General features: G+C 45.7%; 1 protein-coding gene across 1 annotated transcript in view; it reads right to left on the reverse strand.

Moving 5' to 3' along the window:
- Positions 1–271: 271 nt before the first annotated feature.
- The window catches only part of LOC144784694 (protein lifeguard 1-like), a 306,155-nt gene continuing 279,856 nt past the window's right edge, over positions 272–26,570 (reverse strand). The window contains exon 10 of the mRNA XM_078663646.1: positions 272–2,448. Coding sequence (XP_078519772.1) covers positions 2,299–2,448 — 150 coding nt within the window. The 3' untranslated portion in view covers positions 272–2,298. The remainder of the gene's footprint in view (positions 2,449–26,570) is intronic.

Raw genomic sequence — 26,570 nt, forward strand, 5'->3', positions numbered from 1 at the left:
AGGACAAGGATTGGGGGGTCGTTGTTGCTTGTACTGGAATGTCAGGATACTCCAAGTAGGCAAGTATTTCATAAAAATACAAGTGATCAATCACAAATGGTTTGTCCGCCTAGCAATTAATTATACTAGGTGTGCATTTGTTTGTATTCATTCAGACTGTCCGGCACTTTCTTTTGTTTGGTTTAAATTAATCTAAGTCACAGCTTTCATAATAGGACATATAATATCTGTCATGAATCAATCAATATGAAAACAAATATAGAGCAACCAGTTTTGCATATTTAAATTCAATCCATCCGGATTATAATTTTATTTCAGACTTGAACAGTAACACAAATACAAGACAGCATAATTTGCACATAACATGAGACAACACTGGGCAGTTTCCCCTGTGTGAGGTTTAAAGTACAAGGTCTGTCTATATTGATGTCAGCAGCATTTGAACCGTACGCCATTGCGAGGGTCTCTTCAAGACTGGGGATGACTTTGGGGGGGGTTATTCTATTTACCGGAGCCTGGGTGCAGGAGGTTACTCCAGGAAGCCGCAAAAATCGTCCCTATGGATGTACAGTAGCTACAGTCCTTGAAGTTGTGGTCTGACCTCAAGTACCAAAGACAAATCTGATGGGGATGTGTTACAAACATTTACTTGCGATGGCCCCTACAAGGTTTAAACCCTGTGGTTTTAGGGGGTGCCTTTCTTGACTGCACATTGATATTAAAATATCTAAAGTTTTATGAAAACTAATTAGTCTCGTGACGAAATGAGGTGTAGCTCTGTATCAGAATCTAGTGGCGCAGAAAGAAACTGATGTCAGTGTGCATGGGTGGTGATTATATGCGACTCCATATGTCACTTCCAGATTGTGGAGACTCGCAACACCACCTACTGGCACGCAAGGGCATTGCTAAAGAGTTTCCAGATCTAGTCTGCCACCTGAAGGATATTCAAAAGTTGAGGTATCTGCGGTTAGAAGAATCTAGCAGAAAGAAGATTGCAAGGTTCAAAGAGCAAAGACTGCCTGCTTCTTGAGACAACAAAATTCAAAATATGATTAGCCATGAGAAACTATTTCCCAGTTATGACCCCCTCCCCCAATGCTGTAGCACTCTTTCTACACATTTGAGCCATATGACAAGCCATCCCTCTTTCAGAAAAGCTCTCAAAACTCATGAATTTTCCTTGCATGTCAATTAACTCCACTGACAGTTATAGTGGCCAGAAGAAAAGGAAACAGCGGAAATAAGATAGCAACCACCCTGAGTACTATTTTTAGTTTCCCCACTCCATCATTATAATGTTATCATTGTTGGACTTGACTTGTTTTACTAATTACTCTTGTTCCATGTAAAGTGCTCTAATATCACTTGGTGAAGGCTGAGCTATGTAAAACTGTTAAATAAAATAATAAATATCTCAAATACAATCTTGTCTGAGGCTGCAAATGATGGTAGCCATACATTAAGAAAACCATGAGCAATAGCAACAGATTACAGCACAGGACAGCTCATTATACCATAACTTGTATGTAGGCAGGTGGCAGCAAAACACATTCTCCAGTTCATCTCTTTTGTGTGAACTTTGGGTAGACATCCTAAAGTGCCAGCATGATTCTCACATCAACTTGCTTCTCAAACTAACATTCAGTAACCCCTGAATCTTGGCACGCGCATATCTCGCCAAAAGTATGCTGCTGATGATAAAAGATTGGATTGAGTTTGTGGGGATTAAATGGGTAAATTAATATGTTTGTACTTGGAGTCAACTTCTACAACTCAGTAGTTTGGAAGCAACTCTATAGGTAGCCGTTCCTGCTTGGATGCACGCACAGTGCAGCCGATGAGGTTACTTGTTATTCAGTGGGGTAGAAAGTTAGTTCCTATCTATTGTGAAATATGCTGTGACTGCGAGTAACAAGAGTAGATTCCAGTCCTTCCTCTTAATATCTTAAACTCGCAGTGGCCATAAACCTATACTAATGCCCTCTAAACATGGGCTTCCCTGTTTCCCCACCCACTAACACAATGATTTCACATGCAATAATAGGACTCCTAAATATTGTGTAGTATAAACAAAGCTTTAAAAACATACATTAAGCACATTTCAAGCCATTCTACAGTCGTTCCTGTTGAATTAATCTATGTGCATCTTCATAGTGGTATTTTCCCTGCATCCTTTTAAATAAATCTTCTGACAGTAATGTTCACAGTGCCTTCTGAACTTTCTCTATCTCAAACGATCATCACGATTATTAGTTGTTGGACAAGTCATATTCTGATCAGTGAAAAACATATTGTTTAGCGTGCAAGTCCAATTATCTGTAAAATGAAGAGGAACATGTTTACAATATCAATGTACAAGTTCAGAGCTGCAAAGATGTATTCCTCTGGGCTCAAACTGTAACGGTGCTTTCCTCCAAGCATGATCTGGGTGTCCACTACCAGGTACTTAGAAGGAAAAGAAAAAAATTACAGAATTTAGTTTATGCTTTTTTTAATTTCATTTTTAGTCACTTTTTAATGTGTTGTACACAATCAACTTTCCATCCAGTATACTAGTGATCATATGAACAGCATGAAACAATTATTTTATGAAGATATTGCTAGGAAGGTTAGTTTATTACATGGTTTCACCAAATACAGCTTTCGCCTTTATGACTTTTTTATTTGTTTTCAAACCATAAAATATACAGAAGAATGTATGAAGGGATTGGGTCGCCACTGGATTCAAATGCATTATACTTCAAAAGGTTTAACCCTATATTTATACACAAACATTAAACAAAACTGTTTGGAAGAGTAAATGAGATGCCTAAGATTCATTCATCTAAGGATATCCATCAACAAATTTTACTCCTTTCTCTCCACTGTGCAAATACCATGGTCTAGCCAATATCCTCGTCAGTTAACATTATTCCAAACTGAAGAACACACAAAATCATTAAACCATTATGGTATTTAAAAAATGGGTATCTGAGAAAAAGCATGGCGCTTCTACTCCAAAAGACATCAATAGCCCTTGAGGTAAATAATTTTGATTGAGGAAACTCAGAAATATTGTCCATTAAAGTCCATACTCATTTTCCAAAATCTAGATGATTCTTCTTAATCTTCATAATTCTTTATTCAAAAGCCAACAATATATGTTTATCCAAATAGCTTCAAATATTTCATTAGTCTATTGTCAATAACATTTTCAGCAAATGCATCCAGAAGCTGTTTTCCGGAGTCCAGCTTCATCAGTGCTCTGGTTAAATGGTCTTTATATTTATAGATATAGTTAATATAGAAATCAGGTCACTTCTTCACGTTTAAACATTGCCCATATCTTGGATCCTTTGAAGAGGAATGCCTCTAATTTATCGAGAATTATTTTTTGCTTGCCTACGATAGAATATTATCCTTGCTGATGTATTTGCAGAGTTCTCCCCCAAAACATTATTTGGTCTGTATTGTTAACTTCTTGCTCTTTTTTTGTATTCTTTTTATTTGCAGATCAAACATGACATTTTGGTGACAACAAAAATTCTGTTATTCATCATTAAGACAGCGCAACAAGCTCCTCCTCTTTGTTTCCAACCCCTCAGTGTATTCCTGCATCTCCGACATGTCAGCTCCATGTAACCACCTAACTGATATACAGTCAAGCCATTTCAAGGGGATTAACTTGATCGATGGGTGTTCACAACATCCCCCTGTATTCTTTCCACTTTCCCCAGATCTTAGTCCATTTATTTGGCCATTATCTACTTTCGTAACAGACCCTTTCTGCCTGCATAAACCAGTCCATATCTATTGCCCATTCTTGCAGAGTCGGATTGGATGATTCCCTCCACTTCCTGGCTATATTGCATTTGGCTACCATAAATCCTGAAATCACCCAGTGACGATCCTTATTACTTAGGTCAGTTTCATCCCAAATATTCAATAAACACCACTTTGCAGATTGCACCATAACACCCCACACACCACCATGAGACAGGACAAAACCGCCTCCAAAATTTCTGGAGCTCCAGACACTTCAACAGCAAATGGAAAAATTAGCCCTCAAGGCCACACCCCTGGGGCATTGCACCCAGTCAGTCCAACCCATCTTAACCATTGTTGTCCATGAGTAATAAGTCCTGTGTAAGATTTTAAACTGCACCAGGCAGAATCAGGAGCGTAGAGCTACTTCCAGAGGTGATGCAATCGCCTCTTGCCAGTACTCATCCTCCAACCCACCCACATCACCCACCCATTTCTCTTGCAGACGAGTCAAGGGACCGGGGGAGGTATTTAGGAGTTTACGATAGGTCAATGATATAACTTTTTTCTCCATGTAATCATCCAACAGCCTATCCTCCAGCGGATAGGACTCTGGGAGCTCCTCCCCGCTTGGTAGTGCCTTGCACAAAGCGGGCCTAATCTGGAGGTAGCGGTATGTCTCAACTGATAGCTACTTTGTAAGTCGGCAAAGGATATTACCTCCCCATGTGCCCACAGGTCCCCCACCCTCAAAATGCCTATCAAATCCCACTGATTGAAGCCCTGTAGCGTAGCCAATATGCCAGTTTTGACGGGTCCCATAGCAAGTAGCTTGGGTGATTTTACCTCTCCACCCCAGAGCCCCCAGTGCTGTGTGCCATATTTGAATCGCAATGGAAGTCGAAGTTGAAAGGACTTGTAGCGCTTCCCACCATCTATCCCCCTGAGGTGGCCCCCTGGTTGCAATGAACGTCGGTCCATTCTACAAGCAGATTCATCCTGTGGGAGGTGAAACCAGTGAATCACTGTTGTAAGTTGGGCGGCCCAATAATATTTGCGTAGAGATGGAAAGCTATTCCCCAGTCATACCAGCTCCTCGTCATTTTGGAAGGGATATTCTTGGGTCACCCCCATCCCCTAGGAGTGTTCGTATCACATTATCTACCGCTAACAACTTCTTCTTCAGTGTTTCGTCTGCTACAAAGATACACCATATGGAGGAGAACGCTACGCGTGTTGAAAATCTTTTGTATTATAGATCAATAAAATATTTTAAGCGATTTGAATAAAGAGATTGTGTTGACTTTTGAATAAAGAATTAAGAAGAGTCTGGACTTCTGAAAATCAGTACGGATTTGAAAGGACAATATTTCTGAGTTTACCCATAAATTGGAGAAAACAAAAACAAAAAAACATATATATATCTCGGACACATCTGTTTACAGTTGAGGAATTTGTTGTTATTTTTTTCTCTATTACTAAGAAGCAATCCCTTCCTGCACAAAAACAATCTTGTCCGTGATGTAGGCCACCTTGCACCCTGGCGTAAGGGTGACCGCTTTGGCACTAGACTATGAGACAACAGAAGTGAACCATATCTTAGTAGATATGGCACAGTGCTTCAAATTGCCTTGAAAGGGTGCCTTGCCTCAAAGGTTAGTAAATCCTGGGTCCTGATCTTTTTCCTTTGTTTGTCGAATTGGGCTTTACCAGGCCAGTTGCAGCGTGAAGAGTTAATTAGCAGATACAGTAGTTTTACTCACCAGCCTTTCCCTTCCCAGGAACGAGACCCAGCACTGTTAAGGGTTCTTTTGTATGGGGAGGCCTTTGAACCTCCTGCTGGCCATAAAAGCCATTAACTTGGCCCAATAGGGTGAACCAAGGCCTGGAATCTTCTTATGACTGAGCTAGGGAAATGACAATTCTTAAAGTGTCATAAGGAGGACAAAAGCGGATCTGCACTCCATACATGTTTACCCAAAAATTGACACCTGATTGGTGTTGCTAGACCTAAGTATGGTGAAACTAAGTGGTGGCGCAGATTTCGTCTATGAGATATAATGAAGTGAGCACATTGTCTTGCCAGATAGCACTAGAGACCTACACTGTGAATTCCCACTCACATAAGGCCAGCACCAGGCCAGTACAAATCCCTCAACAATCCCTTCTGAGGAGGGGCGTGGCCAGCAGCATGCGAGACTAGACGTGTCTCCCGGGAGCTCCCGGCCGACGTCTAAATATCCGACTTACTTTCCACCATCACGAGCTGAAAATCGCCCAAATACTGTCGGAGGTCACCTGGAGGGGAAAGAGCGGTCCGGAGCGCACAAACGGAGCCGCTGGAGTGAGCTGAACCGAGCTTTATGCGGCACGCATGAGAGAGGAGAGGACGCCGGACAAGATGGCGGCTCGGTGAACGGACGGAGAGGCAGTGCACCAACATACCTGGCGATTGCACCCACAGGGGAGGAGAACGGCCTGAGAAACCTGGGGGGGCCGAAGTAACACCTGGAGTGGCCGGAAGACCTAACGGTCAAGGATCCGTCGTGGGATAGAGGTGCACCGGCGGAAAAACTGTCCCAAGGACGTGGGGTACACGGTGACCAGAACCGGAGGGACCCCGTCTGTTGACACCTGGACGGGGGCGTGAGAAGGACACCGGACCGCCAACTGGGTGCACCGGGGGCGGCGGAGAACACCGGGGCGCGAGACGCCCTTACTCAAGATGGCGGCCGCCACACCTTACTGTCGAGCGGAGGAGTGACCGGAGGTGCCAGCGGCAAGAGTACCCGATTTCCTGCCAATCACCACTGCAGCGACGGCCCGGAGGAGGTACTTGGGGACGGCCGGAGCGGGAGAGTCGCTGGAGAAGAGACCACGGAGGTAACCATCCTTTACCAAGATGGCGGCCACTACAGCAGTGGGTTGCTGTGCGTGAAGAGTGCTGACCACCGGGAGAACGGTGAGGCCGAGGGAGTTGGACCGCGCGGTGGGGTGTGAGTGACACGCTGATACGCCATAGGGGGAGACTGTGGCAGAACCCACCCCCTCCCCACCGCAACTACACCCGGCGCGGAAGTCTGAACACACGGGGAGTCGCGGAACACCGCACAGGGGTGAGCCCCAAGAGCGACGCTACAGACCACGACCCCCCTACCGACACGCAGAACTCTGGGAGGCGAGCGCTGACCGCGCGGGGGAGTGACCACTCACGCGGACTGCCGACACTGGGAGAGGACACCCGCTGAGCTACGCGGTCCACGTTTGTAGCTCTGGGGAGGTGGGACTGGGACGGTAGCTGCAGCACGGGCACGGAGGTGATTTGAGGCAGCGAGTGGCAGCTGGGACGCCAGAGGCAGCGCTACCACTGTAGTGCCATAGAGTGGGACTGACCTGTGCTCCTTTGGGTGAAGGTGCCGCGAACCAAAGAGCGGAGCGGGAGACCAGATGGAGGCACACACCCGGAGGGGACATTGACGGACCGATCGGAAGGGAACAGGATGCCCAGCAAGTGCAACACTCGGAACAGTTATCCAGGGGCGTGCAAGGTGGGGCCAATTAACAAGAGAGCCGGTAACGGAGATCGGACATAAGGTGGACACCCCCCGGCGCAATTGGCGCACTGTGAGGCGTACTACGAGGAGGCAACCAAGTCAGATCGGCCTACACGCTTCGACGCAGGGCACACCAAATAACACAGTGACGATGGTGAAGAAAGATCACCCCCCACCCAAGCCCCCCAAACAAGGCACGCTGGACACCTTCACGGCGCCGAAACCGTCCAAAGACAACGCGGGTGCCGCAGCGGAGGGAGCCACTGACACGGACAGGCTACTAGCAGCGATCCAGGCGTCTAGAGCTGACATACAGGACTCCCGAGCAGCATTGGAGGTTAAAATTGGGGAAGTAGGCTCGGAGGTCCCGCTACTGCGGCAGGACTTCAAGAACCTCTCCGCCAGAGTGTCCGAGACTGAAACGCGCATTGGTGAGGCCGAAGACTCGATCACGACGCTCAAGAAAGATATGGCGGAGCTTCAGGCGTCACACAGACAGCTACTCTGGAAGGTGGATGATGCGGAAAACAGGGCCAGGCGCAATAACCTCCGATTCGTGGGTTTTAGAGAGGGAATCGAGGGGAACAATATGGCGGCATTCCTGCATACATGGCTCACGGACACTTTCGCAGAAGCCCGCTTCTCATCCTGCTTTGTGATCGAAAGAGCGCACAGGGCGCTCCTTGCGAAACCTCCGGAGGGCGCCAGACCCAGACCAGTGATCGCCCGCTTCCTAAACTTCGCTGACAGAGACTTGATTTTACGTGAAGCGAGGAAGATGGGCAACATCCGACTGGAGAACACCACCATAATGATCTTTCCGGACTATAGCCAAGAGGTCCAGAGGCAGCGGCGCTCCTTCGACTCAGTGAAAGTCAAATTGAGATCATTGAACATGACATATATGTTACTCTTCCCGGCAAAGCTCAAGGTCATCTACAAAGACAAAGCACACTTCTTCAACCACCCGGACGACGCATGGGAATGGCTGGAGGAGCGACCGATTCTCAATAGTCGGGAAACGGCAGGGAGAGAGGAACTGGCGAAAGCAGCAAAAGAAAAGGCGCGGTGGGGCTCACCTCAACAGCAGAGGAGGAAATCCAGGAGACTGCACTCGAGATACACGGGGACCCCGTACCAGCCACGCCCGTCGGCAGGCACCAGGAGAGGGAGATCTGAATCACCGGGGACGTCGAGCAGGGCACACAAGTCTCCGATGAGGCACCAGGACCAGGCCTGTTCGGAGGGGGAAAGGGAACGCCTCAGGGACTCGGACAGGAATGATGAGATGTCGGACAGTGACCAACATTCCTTACATCCATTAGAAGCAGAGATACGACAGTTAGAACAGGACATGCCCGATAAGAACTGCAGCACGGTACCGACCACGCAAGACTCACACTCCTGAACGTGGAAGAGGTGGACGGCTTAATGGTCGGTCGGGACACGGACATGACACGCAAGTGGCCACAACCCTTTTAGTTGTTGTTTTCTTTTCCTTTGTTACCCTTTTCTGTTTTCAGGAACTGTATATTTGTTAGTTTAACAGTTGTTCCATTGCCTTAACGCAAGCACAGGGAGTGGTATATACCTCGGCCGGGGAACTCACCCGGCGTGGGGGATACATCACGGGTTAATATAGGCAGATTCTGTGGGACATAGTTGAATAGAGGGAGGGAGAGGGGGGGTGACAGACCGACTTCTACCGACGGCTTGTACCTTGATGAGGACGAGTCTGGAGGGGGAGAGAGGTGGGGAGGGGGGCGGGAGTAGGGTACGAGGAGTTGCTACACGTTGGGGAAGTTGGGGGGGGCAGTGGGAAAGGGTGCACGGGAGGGACCACGGTCAGACACATGAGAATCGAATTGAGCACACACAGTGGCGAGGATCTCCTACAGAACTCCAGAAATGTTGCACAGTATGGCAGGTACATTGACGACCACAGAAAGAAGGCACAGGGGGATATCCATTTTGACATGGAATGTTAATGGACTGGGGTCCAAAATAAAGAGAGGTTTGGTCAATGCATACATCAAGAGGCTCGCCCCAGACCTTATCCTCCCGCAGGAAACGCACCTGAGGGAGGGAACATGTACATTCATAGCGAGGGGGAGATACAAAGTCTTAACACACGCGGGCTACACGTCAGGCGCCAGGGGAGTCGCAATACTAATTGACAAAACACACCCCTTTACCGTAACTCGCACATGGAGTGATCCACAAGGTACATACGTGGGGATACAGGGAACGTGGAATAGACTAAACATGACAGTTGTCTCAGTGTATGCCCCACCGAAACTACAATCACGCACACTCAGAGAGGTGGCTTCTATCCTGCTGGAAACGGCAGACACGATGCAAATAGTGGGGGGGGACTTCAATGACGTAATGTCAGAAGAACTAGACCGTTCAGGACCTACACGTAGAGGGGGGACACAGACAGCACTAGCGGCCTATATGGCAGAAATGGGGCTCACTGACACATGGCGATGGCGACACCCGACACAGGAGGCGTACTCCTTCTATTCAGGGGCACATAAGGCCTTCTCCAGGCTAGACTACATTTTCGTGGCAAGGCAATACATGTCAGAGGGAGATGAATTCACGTACAAGGCGAGGGGGATATCGGATCACTCCCCCCTGTATGCGAAATTGGGGAAGACCACGGAACGACGGGAGACGGAATGGCGCCTGGCAGCATGGGACATACAAAGCCCAGAGATACTACGTGGTCTGAGGGCGGACATAAAAGTGTACGTAGCCGAAAACGAGGGTTCGGTAGACTCCAAAATTACCTTTTGGGAAGCCATGAAACCTGTGTTGAGAGACAGACTTAAAGGGAGACTGAGAGACGAGCGAAACAGGCAGCACAGGGAGGCGACGGCGTTAGAAACTGACATCCTGACTTTGGAAAGAGACTACCATATACACAAGGGGGTGGATTAACTGAGGCAGCTGCAGGACAAACAGAGAGAGTACCGAGAACTGATGTCTAATGAGGCAAAGACGCAAGCACTAGCAACGTTACACCGCCTATACGATGTAGGCGACAAATCGGGCAAACTGCTGGCATGGTTAGGCAGAAAAGAAAGAGCGGCGCGGTGGGTGGCCCAAATCAGGAGGGACGAGGGAGGCTTGGAAACAAACGACAAAGGCATTGCAGAGGCATTCGCACAGCACTATGAGAACTTCTATAGAGGAAGAGAACTCGGGACAGTGGACGAGGCCATGCACTATATGGTAAACGTAGATGTTCCATCACTGGAGGTAGAACTCAGTGCCTCACTAGAGGGGGGAATCACTCGGGAAGAGATAACCACAGCCATTAATAAACTGAAAACGGGGAAAACACCGGGACCCAACGGGTTCCCGGCGGAATTCTTTAAAAAAACAGCCGACCTGCTGACCCGCCACCTCGTGGACCTATATGCCGAAGCCTACGAGACAGGGAGCCTCCCACGAGATTTAGCATTGGCAACCATAGTACCAATTTACAAACAGGGCAAGCCAATGGAAGGACTGTGCCTCGTACCGCCCCATCTCGCTCCTGAATATGGAAGTGAAAGTACTGGCTATGATTCTGGCGGCGCGCCTACGAACAGTACTCCCTGACCTTATTAGGATAGAGCGACAAAACTCAACCTCCGACGGACGCACAACTGGCTCCAAGAGGTGAAAGATAGGGCGGAGCCGCACTGGTTCATGTCATTAGACGCTGAAAAAGCGTTTGACGCAGTTCACTGGCCCTTTCTTATGGCGGTATTGAGACGGTTTGGCTTTGGTCCACACTTTCGGAGCTGGATAGGGCTGCTGTACACGGCACCAAAGGCACGGGTAAGAGTGAATGGATGCCTATCGCAAGAATTTCGAATAGAGAGAGGCACCAGACAAGGATGCCCGCTGTCGCCTCTGCTCTTCACACTCACAATAGAAATATTGGCAACCAAAATTCGACAAAATCCGGAGATCCATGGTTTTACGTGGGGTGCACTAAGGGGGTCTCAGGAAAAAATCTCACTCTATGCTGACGATGTATTACTGTACATTACGAACCCCGAGGTCACGGTAGAGGCGCTGTTCAGAGAGCTGGAGGACTTTGGGGCAATGGCGGGCCACACCATCAACTGGCATAAATCAATCCTGTACACACCACAGCGTGCGGTGCAGGGGATAGCGCTACCAGACCGCCTACTCACCACTGTGGAGGGGTTCCACTACCTTGGGGTCTATATCACAGTGGACGAGAAGCTCTCATTCCAGAGGAATGTGGGTCGAATAATGAAGGAGGCGGTGGAAGACATGACGAGATGGAGGCAGTTGCCGCTCACCCTCTTGGGGACAGCGGCAATGTACAAAATGATCACCTTACCCAAATTCCTCTACGCACTTCAAAATGAATACTATCCGCTCCCGACTACCACTATCACCAGAATCCACGCAGATTTACGATCATTCATATGGTTAGGCAAACGACCACGCATCGCACTTCAGACGCTCCAACGACACCAATATAGTGGAGGGATTTCGCTGCCGAACCTAGAGGCATTTTACTGGGCGGAACACCTGACCCCCATAAATGACTGGCTACATGCACCAGCGGACCACCCCACGTATGCATTGGAAAGGCATAAATTGTCAACACACAATATACTTCACTATCTGTATGGCGGGAAGACAGGGAAAACGCTCTTGCCCGCTACGGTGATTACACTCCGAGCGTGGACGCGGGCTATGAGAGCCACCGGGTGGGAGGGGCGGCTAACACGTCAGACTCCACTATGGCACTGCAAGTGGCTCACGGAACTTCAAAAATTGAGAGGCTTCGCCAGGTGGGATGACATAGGGATATCCACTAGTGGGGATGTGATCAGGAACGGTGAGCTGAAGTCATTCACGATGCTGCGGGCGGAGTTTGGACTACACCACACACAACAATACAAACACGTACAGCTAGCACATGCCTGGAAAGCGCAGAAGATACCACTACAAGACATACCGGAATATTCACCTCTAGAAGGGAGACTCCTGCAGGAACAGATGGCACATCAGGCAGTATCCCTCACATACAAAACACTCACAAATAATATGCTGGGGACACTGGCGAAACTCAGAGGTGTGTGGGAGGCGGAAGTAGGGGAATTGGAGGACCTAGACTGGGAGCTAATCCTGATGCACCCCCGAGAGGTGGCCATTAAATCACGGTTGAGGCTGATCCAACTGAACGTGTTACATAGGACATATTTCGATAGGAGGCGCCTCCTCAAGATGGGCAGGATAACGGACGCCACATGTCTTCGCTGTAGATCTGAGCAGGGTGATTTTTACCACACCATCTGGTCATGCGCAGTAATACAGGAATATTGGTCCCACATTTTCGCTGAGCTGGGGGAGGTACTGGAGATAGAGTTAACACTAGACCCGAAACTAGCGCTCCTGGGAATGGTAACGGAAGTAGACCTGCCCCGCCCGCATATCACTTTCCTGGTGCTGGCTCTAGTAGTGGCCAAAAGGGATATTGCGAAATACTGGGGGGTGGCAGAGAGACCGGAAATAGAGGAGTGGAGGAGAGGGCTAGACCTCTATATGGCAGCGGAACGAGTGACATACAAGGCTAGAGGCTGTCCCAAAAAATTCCGGAAGGTGTGGAACAAGTGGAGACAATATCACGGCCTAGAAGTGGGGTGATAGGGGGAAACACATAGAGGGGTGGAGGGCGGAGCGGGGAACTGGGGACCACTGGATCGCACTACGTGCCTGAGGGAAGGCAGTGACAATGAGAACCCGAACTCACCACACATATGGGGTGATATGCACAGAAAGGGGTAGGGAGACAAGCTACTGTACTTTGTATACGAATGGCACCGAGGAATACGTGACTCATGGACAGAGAGAAAGTAGAACTGACTGTCTTCCCTTTTAAGGGATACAGCTATCCGTTTATTGATGTGCAGAGGGGTGGGGGGGAGGGGGAGGGAGTTGTTGGGTAGAAAACGAAAAGCAGGATTGGAGGCTTGCGTGTGGAGCAAGTAAGCCTTAGCACGATTATACACTAATTGATGTGTCGGAAGTTGCCGCCCAGCCCCAGGGATGTGGGCATGACGGCTGTGGAAAGGTGACATAATGTATATTTGATGTGATGTTGGGGGCTGGCGGCACCTGTGTCCTTTCATACCTGCACAAAAATAAAAAATAAAATAGAAACAATCCCTTCTGAGAGAGGCTACGTGTGTGCAGATACTGGGCTGAGCTAGAAGGTAATCCCACACGCTCAGCCTCCACATGTGTGCACATGCATGTTCTTGAGTGTAACCAGACCAGAGCCTCTAATCCCAGCTGCAAAGCAGCAGTTAAATCTTATACGGCAGACACTGGCAGTTAGCACTGCATTGCCACAGAATTTACAGTGAATGAAATACAGGTATCGAACTCACGCACATTAAAAATCCAAAACCGGATAGTCAAAAAATGAAAAATCCAGGGGGATTAAATGGGAGCAACCCATTCCCTACAACAATATTTTCATTTTTTTTTTTTTTTTATTAAAAAGATTTTTAAAAATATCCCCGAAAGTGCATTAAGAAACGGGAATGCCCTCTTCTAACACAATTAAGTATAGGCGCACAAAAGGGCACAGGAAGACAGTATAAGAAGGGATGAATAATTATCATCTTTAATTCATGCTTTTCTGAGAGGCTAGAAAGCATTTAAAAAATATGCATGTAGAATTGGGAATGTAGTTAACAGTGGGGAACATTGTTTCTGAGTCACAAGCACAGTGTTTGGTTTTGCTCTAGTGAATATACTAGTTTTCTCAATGGGCATATTGGTTAAGCGCAATTACAGCATTTAGCAGGACAACAGATGCATTTCTATGGTATAGACAAGGAAAATAGACATAGCAAACGGGCTAAGACAGGGCTGTGTCCTGGCCCCACTCCTCTTTTCGATATTTTTTTTTAGCAGATCTGCCAGCAGCACTGGAAGTCGAAAGAAGTGCTAGCCCAAGAATGAGTGGCAGGAAGGTGGCAAGCCTGCTATACGCGGATGACCTAGTAATAATTGACCAAACAGAGCTAGGGCTACAGAGAAAACTAAATGTTTTTAGTGACTACTGTAAGGCCAAACTTTTAGTAGTAAATATGGATAAAACGAAGATTTTGTGTTTCGGTAAAAGGTCTAAAACTTTTAGCTGGTACCTAGGCAAAACAAAATTTGAAACTGTAAAGGAATATAAATACCTAGGCATATGGTTTGAAAGCACCTTAAAATGGGACATACATATTGAAGCTCAAATGGCAAAAGCATCATCCTCTATTTGTGGGTTGAAAAAATTCAATAGAGATTACGGGGACCGGTCGCATAAACCCATACTAAAGGCTTATGAAGCAATGATCCCTCCCCAAGTATTGTATGGGGTGGAAGTTCTCCACTTCAGCGGCAAAGTGGGTTGGGATCGGGAGGAAGGTAAGGTGTTAAAAAAGCTTCTGTCCTTGCCGAAGTCAGCGATGATACAGGCAATTAGATTAGAGACAGGAACAATAGCATGGAATATTCAGACTAAAATGGCAGTGGCAAGGTTCTGGAAACGACAATTACAAGAGGAAACCCAGAAGGTGTCCCTTTGGTGCAGTAATGAAATCCGGCATAGCAACTTAAAATGGGCAGCGGAGGCAAAAAGGAAAATAAAGGAGGTAACCGGTAGTTTAAAGGTGAGAGTTAATCAGAATCCTGTAGAAATTTCTTTCACCAAAGGTGAACTAAGAGCACAAGGAAGGGAGCTATCAAGAAACCAGGACATAGAATACTTGAGAAAAAGTCGGTCCAATGTATGTTAGAAGCATGGGGAAATGATGCATGGTATCCATACTTAGAAACCCTGCCGAACTACGGACTGAGGTGGGAAATTTTTAAAATCCGAATAGGAATTAACCCTTGGCTATTGGAGGGGAGATTAAAGGCAGAAATGCTAAATCCTGATGGTCTATGTAAGTGTGGACTGGAGACGAAGTGTGATATCTTGCACACGTTGTTGGATTGCCTTACAAGTTTAGGAGTGAGAAAACAGTTCCTACGGCCATTATTTATAAAATATGGGATAAATTCACGAGGGCAAGCTGCTACACTACTGATAAAAATGGAAAAACTGGATACTGCAATTGCACTAGGGAATTATCTGAGAGGTATAAACTGTTTGGCCAGGGAAAAACTCAAGAAAGTATTGTGACTCATTTATTACCTACTTTTGCAGGAGACAATGTGAAAGACCGATGTACGTCTAGTTCAAATGGTCTTAACTTTTGTAAAATAATAATGATATATATACAGAGCTTTTAAAAGATTGTAATGCTTATTTTACCAAGTTTAGAGGTTTTTAACATTTTAACTGATTTTTAAAATTGGAAATACTGAGATATATGGGCCAATGGTTTTATGGTTTTACTAGAAATGTATAAGTAGAGCAGCTTAGAAAAGTAACTGTGTGATTTTAGAGATTATTATGTATTATTTGTTATCGATTGAATTGTAATGTTTTATATTTTATATGAACTCGAAGTTTAAAGACCATGGTCTAAATAAACAGATTTCTCTCTCTCTATAGATTATGATCTGCCAGTTTTATCTTCCTTCGATGTCTTTTCATTTAAATGTTTGCTTATTTTTTTGTGAAAAGGATTTTGGTGCTAGATGCTTGTGCAGAGAAATCAATTGTAACCAAGTATTTTGACGTTTGCCTCTTAATCTTAATTATTTTTCCTAGTCTCAGGCAACTTTTTTATGTTAGTGAATCTTTGCTACTCATGAAGAATTGTGATGTACTTTTTTTAACTACTGCTGATAGGTGGTGTAAATTGACTTTTAATATTGGTATGACTGTGCAATTTCCTCATGGTATTTTTGTTAAAAAAAAGTGTAACTTTCCCTAGGTTCCAGATTTACCCCGTGACTTGTTACTCTCTGTCAAAGGACATCAATTATTCTAACATGATTTGGTATATGGTTAGCACTTACGGGTGGAGTTGGTTTCCCACTCTTTGTGCAAATCAAACGATTCTCCTATCTGTTTCTTCTTTGCTGAATGCTTAGCTGTTGTGAGGGTCTTTGAAAGCTTGTTCAAACCCATAATACCCATATTAACAAGTTCTCAGATACATTCCACCCTGTCACAATTCAGTTACAATATTTTGTTACAGACCTCACTGCATTGTTTCACTGTTGTCTCTATTTAGTTGCGGTCTTAGTAGTAGTCCTCAGTAAAGGCACTGCCTTTGTGTGGTATCTATTTGTCCTTGAAGGGAATTGCCCATTATGACCATTAATAGGGAGTCATGTGCACATTATAGGATTGTCAATCCAATGTTTTGATGTTCATTTACATGCAGGTTGCATAACACTGGACCCAGGATATATCACTCAACTGGATCTATTGTGAGGCAATTTTCTTTGGCAGTTCCCCCTTACAGTGTAAATGATTATTATCATGATTAGATGTCGCAGATAATGTTGGTCTCGTGTTTTAATCAAAATCAGTTCCAGTATATCAAGTTATATGCTTTAGAGTAGTCAAGGAATCCCATATAATGTGGTTAGGCTCCTATGCTTTGTTTCTTACATGTTAAATGTATGTATAGAGTGCTCTAACAAAGCTTCTTGATGCAAACTAGAACAAAACAATGCTAAAATACTTTTAAGGATTGTTGTGCAAATATAAATCAAACTAGCGCTAAACATTGTAACATATTCAATAGACAATGTACCAAAACAGGGAATCTGAAGGCCCTTTTATCAAGGAAGCAATGCACAGACAGACAGAGAACAATAGGAGTGGTGAGAATATATGTCGCGTTACATAAGAAACCAGTAGGTAAAAGGATAATTGTGTTGTGAAATTGCGATGCAAGCTTTCCGCTCTCAGGATCAGAGGTAAAGAGTTCTACATGGCTGGAGTTGCAATGAAGAAAGCTCTATCTCCAAACGTGGAATTTCTTGATCTGGCAGTCTACAGAAGGCCTTCTTTGATTGGAGAGAGAGAGAAGATGTCATTCGAAGTTGACTGCAAGAAAATGTAGTTCCCTAGTGTAAATGACCTTATTGGTAATAACAATAGATTTGAGCAGGATTCGTTGGAGGAGCAGTAAATTGGTGCTCTCGCTTACAATCAAGCGGATAAGGAGACTTCTCGAAAGTCCAGAAAGGGGTCTGGCTTTGACATTTTGGACGAAACCGAAGTCTATTTAATGCTTGATTCAGTCTACAGAAGGCATTCTTTGATTGGAGAGAGAGAGAAGATGTCATTCGAAGTTGACTGCAAGAAAATGTAGTTCCCTAGTGTAAATGACCTTATTGGTAATAACAATAGATTTGCGCAGGATTCGTTGGAGGAGCAGTAAATTGGTGCTCTCGCTTACAATCAAGTGGATAAGGAGACTTCTTGAAAGTCCAGAAAGGGGTCTGGCTTTGACATTTTGGACGAAACCGAAGTCTATTTAATGCTTGATTCAGTCTACAGAAGGCATTCTTTGATTGGAGAGTGAGAGATGATGTCATTCGAAGTTGACTGCAAGAAAATGTAGTTCCCTAGTGTAAATGACCTTATTGGTAATAAAAATAGATTTGAGAAGGATTCGTTGGAGGAGCAGTAATTTGGTGTACTTGCTTACAATCAAGTGGATAAGGACACTTCTCGAAAGTCCAGAAAGGGGTCTGGCTTTGACATTTTGGACGAAACCGAAGTCTATTTAATGCTTGATTCAATCTTGATTGAATTAAAAATTCAAGAAGTGATGCAAGAAAGATTTTTTGTGCTTTTCTTTTTTTAAAATAGTTTGAGACTTTAGCTAGTAAGGAATGGAGGGAGAGCTGACTAGCAAAGCGGATACCAAGATTACAGACTAGATGCCTCAGTGAGGGTGGGGGTATAGAGGTGGACTAGAAGCTGTTGACAACTTATTTATATCATTTTTAGAGCTGAACAATTTTCTTAACTAGTTTTAGTTCAAAACGTTTGCAATAATCCACCATTGTGTTATAGAGAGGTAGTAACTAACGTAATGTAATAATGTAATAAATTCTTTATTTCGGTTTGTTCACAGTGGAAAAACCATAAAAGACACAGTTTTCAACGTTCATTACATTTTGTGTAGTTAAAAAAACAAGAGGCTATTATCAAAAAAATTGTTTAAAAGGTTTTTCTGTAACAGTCTGCATGGAGTAGCATCAACAGAGCGGATTATAAGTCATTTCTGTGCTTCAAAATGCATTTTAAAAAGTTACTCACGAAATAGCAAACGTTTTCTGATTCCAGCATTTGGAGTCTAAGGAGAGCTGGTCTACATTGTCTCAGACCCCAAGTCCTTAAAATTGGCAGTAACCAAATTCTTCTGTGTGTGCGGTGAAATTTGCAGAGCAAAGTCACGTGTAAAGTTGATTGTATGGATCCTCCGTCGCATGGACAAGGAGAGAGAATGTCTTTCCAGCAGTTTTTCTCAGGAAACGTGACCAGTCTAAAGAAGGAATTTAGTCTGAAACGTGTTAATAGCATTCTCTCATATATCGATAATTGCAAAGTCAGATATGGGTGGATGCCATGAGTTATTTGTACCATGTTGGCGTGAACAACCGACATTTTAGATGCGTTTGATGATAGTCTTAACGATTCCAGGTGACTTAACGCTTGGAGTTTAAGAGCTCTCTTTGGAATGTCCCTAATGGTGTCTGGGTTGAAGTAACAGTGCTGGAGGTCTAGGTCTGTCAACATTTTTTTTACGTACGACAGCCACTTTATGCTAGAAGATTTTTCGAGGGCCATCGAGTCTGTAATGATAGACTGAGTCAGATTGTTTTTATCAGATGCCCAGATACGCCGCCACAGCATCACGGGTTCTATTTTGATTAGGTCCTCTATATAGGGAATTCCTAGTTCTTGATGCATGGCGTACGTTGAGGTACCTCTCGGCATTGCCAAGAGGAATCTAAGAAAAGTATTCTCCGCCTTCTGGATGTAACTGGCGTCAACGTATCCCCAGACACCCGCGCCGTATGTGGCTGTGGCCATACACTTGGCGGTGTAAATGTTTAGTAGCTCCACGGGAGGCCTTTGTCCAAGTCTCTGGGAAAAGCTTGTTAGAGCAGCAATTGACCTTTTAAAAAGGTTGCCCCTTGTAACTACTGCTGGCTTCCATGATAGGTGGTCGTCAATCATGATGCCCAAATAGGGGTATTGGGAAGTCACGTTGAGTTTCTGGGCTTCAAGGTAAATGGCTTTAGTTCTTAGGGAGCCTTTGCCTGCTGTCATAACGAAGGTTTTCTTCACGTTTACTTTGAGGTCCAAATTGCTCATGAAGGTTGTATACCCATTAAGAGAACTTTGAAGCTCGCGAGGAGTACGCGCGAAAATGACCGCATCATCCGCATAGAGGAGTGCGGGAATCAGGCGATGGTTAATACGTGGGAGGTCCCGAGCCCCCCTCAACATCTCCTCCTCCAAGCCATTTGTATAAAGGGAGAAGAGGAAGGGGGCCAGGACACAGCCCTGCCTGACTCCTCGCCCTACGCTAAACGGGGCCGGCAGCTCGCCATTTACGCCGAATTGTACTCTGGCCGTGGCGCCAGAATAGAGTTCGCGTAGGAAGTCAAGGAGGGGGGGATCTACTCCCATTTGGGCGAGGATTAGCCACAGCTTGGCGTGAGAAACACAATCGAAGGCTGCGGAGAGGTCGACAAAGACCATGTAGATTTTATTAGGTTTGGCCTGTGTGTATTTTCCCATCAAAAGGGTAAGGTTGAGGGCCTGTTCGACCGTTCCGAAACCCTCTCGGAAGCCGAATTGGTTGTCAGTGATGATACGATGGTCCTCACTCCACTGCTGGAGACGCTCTAGGATTACTCTTCCCACTACTTTCCCGAGTGAGTCCAGCAGTGAGATGGGCCGGTAGCACTTCACGTCTTGTCTGTCCCCCTTTTTAAAAATGGGGACCATTATTGATTTTGTCCAAGAGGATAGCACTCCCTCATGGACTGCGGCAGTACATACTCTTGTCAGAATCGGGGCCCAGAGATCTAGGTTGATTTTGAAAAGGTCCACTGGGACTCCATCGGGGCCTGGCGCTTTTCCGATTTTACTTTTCTGCAAAGCCTCCAATAAGTCGGGAATATCAAAATCAAGCGTAATAGGGTACTGTACTCCCGGGGGCGTTAAATCTTTTGGGGAGGAATTTTTAAAGATGTTAGAGAAGTGCTCGACCCATGTGTTTTCATCTATAGCGACTTCTATTCTAGGGACGTCTGAATCCGATAGGTATGGAGTTCTAACTATACGCCAGAATTGCATGCTGTTTTTCAGTGACGCGCTCTCGTGGAGATCTGCCCACAATTTCTGTTTTAGTTGTGCAGTTCTCAGTTTTCTTTCACTTAAGTATGCGCGCCTTAGAATTTGTATTTGGGCTGCATCTCTTGATTTGTTGTGGAGAGCTGATTTTAATGTTTTGAGGGCCTTTGTGCAATTGTGGTCAAACCACCTTTTCTTTATCTGGAGGTTGGCTTTGGGTTTTGATGTCAGTAGGGCCTTGATTGTAACCAAAATGTGATGAAAGTTCTCTAGGACTTCCTCGTGATCGGAGGATAGATCAAGGCATTTTAGGATGTTTGGGTATGTCTGTACTATAAGTTTTTTAGTGACTTCCATCGGGTTAATCTTAGCCCAGCTGATTGTATAGCCATTTTGTTTGCCAATCTCTAATTTGTTTTGTCTTAGCGTACTTGCAATCTCCACATTTAGGGTGTTGGTTGGTGACAAGTGCAGATTAACCTTTAGGGCTGAGTGGTCACTAAGTGGGTTGCCGATGACCTCAAAATCTTTAACCAAGGCCCGTAGGCCAGGTGATAAAAGTATATAGTCTACCGTCGTGGAGTGACCTCTGCCCACGTAGGTCGGACTAAATACATTGGGTTCTGCTTGTTGATGGTTCACAATTTGCAGGTCCAAGTCAGAGAGGACTGAGTTTAGTAAATTCCCTACTTTACTGTGTGTAAAATGTGCCAGAGGAACTTCAAGTTCATCTGCCACCCCACAACAAAGGGGGTTAGTCTTTGGGCAAGGGTGGAGGTTGAAGTCTCCGCCCCAGATTAGGTGGGTTATCTTGTTACCAGTTTCCCATAGGTAGGATTTTTTCAGGGTCTCGGGAATGTTTCCGAGGAGAGTTAGGAATTGATCTTCCGGGAGGTTGTTGTAGATATTAGTCAGGAAGATGGTCTCCTTGTTAGCAAGGGTTAAGGAGAGAACTTGAAAGTTGGAGTCACAGGAAAGTATGGCAACTTTCATCAGAGTCAGGGTGTTAGCTATGAAGGTTACTAGCCCACCTCTGGGTCTTCCCATTGTGCTGCTTATAGCCGGGATAAAATAGGATTTATAACCTTGGAGGTGTAGTTCTTCTGTGGTCCAGGTCTCCTGAAGACAGATAATTTGATATGGATTTAGGAAATTTTGCGCACTCCCATCCTCGATTTTGGAGCGAAGACCTGCTATGTTCCAATAGAGGAGAGATATCAAGGAGGTCGAGGGGGTGATCTCATTTGATTGTGCGACTGAGGGTGCGTCTACCATGTTCGTGGGGATCGGGGGACTATTTATGTAGGCCGGGCTAGGTGGTACATGGAAATTATTAGGTGGGTTATCGCTTGATGGTCAATCGACCATTTCAAGTCCACTGTACCTGTTTTGCAGAGGGATGTTGTACCATGGGTCCCATCTGGGATGGTCTCTGACTACCTGTCTTTGTTGGTAGGGTCTCCTGTCTTCCCATCCTCACACTTGATAGCGGGGGGGTATTGTGTTCCAGGAATAATCTATGTCATAGGGTCTTGGAGGACCATGATACCTAAAGTTATCTGCATCATTCTGTCTAGGGAGTGGGACCGTCCAGGGGGGCTCTTGTTCATAAGTGTCATTTTGTTGTCTAAAGGGATAGAAGAAGGAGAGTGATTTGATCTTAATACCACCCTTCGGGGTGATGTCCTCCCATGAGCAGATATAGTCTGCTATACAAGGGTCCTCAAATGTGATCGCTAGGCAGTCCCCGGGGATAGTTTTACGAGTGTTACCCACCCAGGGTACTCTTACGACAGATCTAATCCTTCCCGTCCATGTGGACGGGATCGGACGATTGGTCTGCAACCAGTGTTGAGCTTTATTCTTTAGGGACCAGGCAGGTTCGGAGTTGGGGTCAGCCAACTCAGGCACACCAGTCATAATTGCCACGTACGGTGAGGCTTCAGGAGGGAAAACTGCTGGCGATCTTGTTTTACCTTGGTTTTTGACAGTGTTTCCCCTGGGCCTCACCGACGAGGAATTCGGGGCTGGGTGCTGGGGGACCGGAGTTGTACTAGATGATTTGTTCGTAGTATGATTAAGAGTTTTATTGGAGGGTTTATTAGATGGGAGTATGATCGGTGCCGGAGTAATTGGGGTTCCTGGGATCGTCAAAAGAGATATGTTTGTTGAGGAATTAGGAATGCTAGGATTGGTCAGTGATTTCTGGTTAGTAGTGTTGGTGGGGGCAGTGGAAATTTTGGTTTGACGAGTCTTCTGTTGGGGATTAATCGAGTGTAGTTTATCGTTAGATAAATTTACAGTGTGTGGATTATTTGCATTATTTCCCCCTCCTTTTTGGGGGCCTGTAGGGTGATTATGATGTTGATTTTTTATAAAGTGAAGAATCTGTATCTCCAGATTCGCTAGTCTTTGCTCCAAGGGTTGCAGCGATTGTTTAAATATTAGAGTAAGTTTAGCCAATAAAGGATTAGGGACCTCCGATACACTCGATCCCCTGGGAGATTGTATGTTAGTTTGGGACTCCAGGGTAAGCGAGGGGAATGTTTCAGACTCTGAGTGATGTACTAGTATTGGGACGGCTAGATGTTCTACTCTGTCCAGTCTCTCTACTTGTGTGCTTTGTAAAGGGGTCAAGTTATTCGGGATAGAATTTTTAGGAACCCCCCTCTTTTTGCTTATCGCCCCCTCCCTCCTTCCCCTTTCTACCATTTTTTCTAGGGAGGAAATTGGTGGGGGAGTTTGCATAACTAAGTCCGGGGTTTTTTCAAGGTCGGCGCTAAGCTGTGAATCTGCTAGTTGAGACACAGAGAGGTCAACTATGTTGGGTAAACTGCATCTCCCTTGCGTTGGATTGGCTTCGCCTACTGTGGCTCCTCCTGGCGCTGGTGATCTGGCGTTCGCCAGGTTTCCCAGTGAGGACCTCTTAGCGAAGGCGAGATCCAAGGAGACCCTTTCTTCCATTAATGAGATGCTTTGATCTATGAATGAGTTCGCCTTCGTGATGAACTCATCCATGGGCCCGAGCAGTTTACCAACACTACCCGGGGCTTTTAATTTAGTACCTCTGGTGACGACCATTTTTCTCAATGTGGTCAGATACTAGTGGTAGGTATAAAGATGGTGAGCGCACAAACAGAAAATAAAGAAAGGGGAGTGGGCCAGGCCAGACTCTCCAGACCTCGAACGGCCTCAAACGGCCCGCTCTTTGCCCGGTCTTCGCCCCGGGCTGCGACCCGCGCGCGTCCCGCGTCGCGGTTGTAATGCTGTCGTTAATGTACTTGTCGGCGGTGGGCGTGTCCGTGGGCGTGGCCGCCGGGGGAAGAGGAACCAGCTGAGGAAGATGGAGGATGCTGGTCCTCGCAGTCCCCCGGCTGGCTGCTGGTAGTTCGCCCAAGCCTCTACCCTCGGGTCTCAAGCCAGGAGCGCTAGGCTGGCTCTGCCGATTGCAGAGCTCGCTCCCACCGGCGAGTCCTCGGCAGGGGAGGCAGCAATCCGCAGGTCGGTAAAGATTGTCTAAAGGACCTTCAGAGCGTTTTGAGGGCAGCAGGCAACAGCGTTCTGGTTTACAAGTGAGTGGCACCCGCGGAGCGGGTGTCACGAAAGGTTTTGAGAGCGAGGTCGGCGGTGGGCGTGTCCGTGGGCGTGGCCGCCGGGGGAAGAGGAACCAGCTGAGGGTGATGGAGGATGCTGGTCCTCGCAGTCCCCCGGCTGGCTGCTGGTAGTTCGCCCAAGCCTCTACCCTTGTGTTATAGAGAGGTAGTAACTAACGTGTTGTTATCAAGGCTGACGCCATGGTCCACTTCCAAGGAGCCTGCCACTCAAAACCTGAAAGCAGCTGGGTGTCATCAGTGCCAAGGAAAAATCACCACATGTGAGATGTTGCAATCTGGTCAGGGGCCGAACTCTAAACAGCAATGGTAGCAGAATGGACCTTTGCAGGACAGCATAAATGACTGATCTAGGCTGGATCGAGAAAGTAGGAAGAGGACCACATTAGGTCCTGCTGTAGACGTAAGAAGACAGCCAGTCAAGAACAGGTACTGTAAAGCTGACCTCAGACAGCCTGGAGGTAAGGATTTAATGGTAACTAATTTTGAATGCAACAAGAAAGACTAATAAAACATTCCATACAGAAGCTTTCGAAGGTCAACAAGGTCTCAAATAACCACCAGCTTTTTGGTTCTTCCTAGAAGGAACTTTGGAAGGTCACTGGGCTCAAAGGTAGGCTTTTTACCTTTTTTAACAGTGGTTTATTGATGGCCAACAACCATTCCTAAGCATGAACTGTCAAAGAAAGAAACTGTCATTCATCAGAACAGAGGCCATTGATGTCCCAAACTGGGCCCGGAGGAGAATCCCCATAACAATGGCAATTCATATCTTGGCTCCAGGAATATGGCTGCAGTCTAAAAGACTGGCTACATAGGTAGCCCTGGATTAGCAGCATCTGGAATATGCAGCAGCACAATGGTTTCATAACTGATTACAATTTGTCAATCTTGTCATCCAGAAAAGTCAGGTTTTCAAGTATGTCAACTGAATGCAGAGGCTGGGCCTGCAATGCTACAGTAAAATGTAATTCTCCAATCTCCCTATAGATCTCTTTTGTGAAGTTGGGAACACTTGTAATTCATTCGGAGAAGTAGCTGGTCTTTGCACATGTGGTCTGAACATTATAAGCTTCAAAGGCAGCTACATAATGAGTTTTTTACTCTGAATTACAGGGTTTTCTCCATTTCCTTTTGCTCTGGTATGCCATGAGTGTAGCCCGAGAAAGTTTAGTACAGAACCACAGATTGGAGTTACGCTTTTGATGTAGTATGACCTTGCATGAAATGGCCAGAATGAGGGTGTTCAAGTTTCTTGCTAGCTTGGCAATTAGGTCTTTAAGAAGCAGAGTTGAATCGCCTTGTGATAAAATGCTAAGAAACCCTGTGAATACGGAGGTAGGTGAGAAGTGAACATATTAATACTGAATAGTTTCCAATTCCTACTGCTTTATAAATAGATTATATAGGAACAAATTTCCCCTTTGTGATCCTACTATGGAAAGGGACTCAAATATGATCTGAGCAGGGGAAGGGTCTCTAGACTGGAAAATATAGAATCCAATTAATGGTCTACCTGATGTGTAGGTTTATTGGAGATCTTCTAGAAGGTTAAGCATCTACCCAGAGGGTTTTGTTTTTACAGCTGAAGACTAAAGTCAACCAGAATGCCCCAGGGCGGTTCCTCAGCCAGTTTTGATACTCCAGACACACTAGTCTGGGGGTGGGGGACACTAAATAAATACAAAGGTATTTTATGTCCCTCACCCACTGTCTATTATTTACCAAGATGGCAACGTAGTGGTGAGCAGTTACTTATTGACCACCACAGATTTTGTCCCCGTATATTTTGTAGTTAGTAAGTACCAATTTGTCAATAAATGGGGAAGAATCATCTTGGAGCTATGTTTCGGTGAAACATGAGGTCCAATTAGAATGTCGGACGAACATTGGTGAGCCAATGTCTATGCTTCAGGGATTAGGTGGTAAAAAGTCTCAGATCTAAGGGCAAACTTAGCAAAATGTCATGCATCCCAATGCAGCAAGGCATCTCATGCAAAATGGTCACTCCTAGGAAAGGTTTTTCTTTTTTTGTTTTAAAAGATTCACGTTTTTCATGAATACGTCTCTATTTTCTAGCTGCGTTCTGTTAACTTACAGATTTTTAATACTTTCAGATAACTCCAATTGCCCATTAGTATTTGGTCAAAAACAGTATCTGGGATGATTTCTTATATTTTTCTTTCTCAAGACAATTTTTATCAGATTATTTTCTCCGAGGTAATTTCAGACCTTACTATTTGGCACTCCAAAGATTTACTTGCTCCAACAACAGCAGACCCTTTCTATCTATTACATTCTGTTTCAAGTTATAGGTTCTCCTCATGCCTCTTC

This window comes from Lissotriton helveticus, chromosome 10, assembly GCF_964261635.1.
Source record: "Lissotriton helveticus chromosome 10, aLisHel1.1, whole genome shotgun sequence".
Lineage (NCBI taxonomy): Eukaryota > Metazoa > Chordata > Amphibia > Caudata > Salamandridae > Lissotriton > Lissotriton helveticus.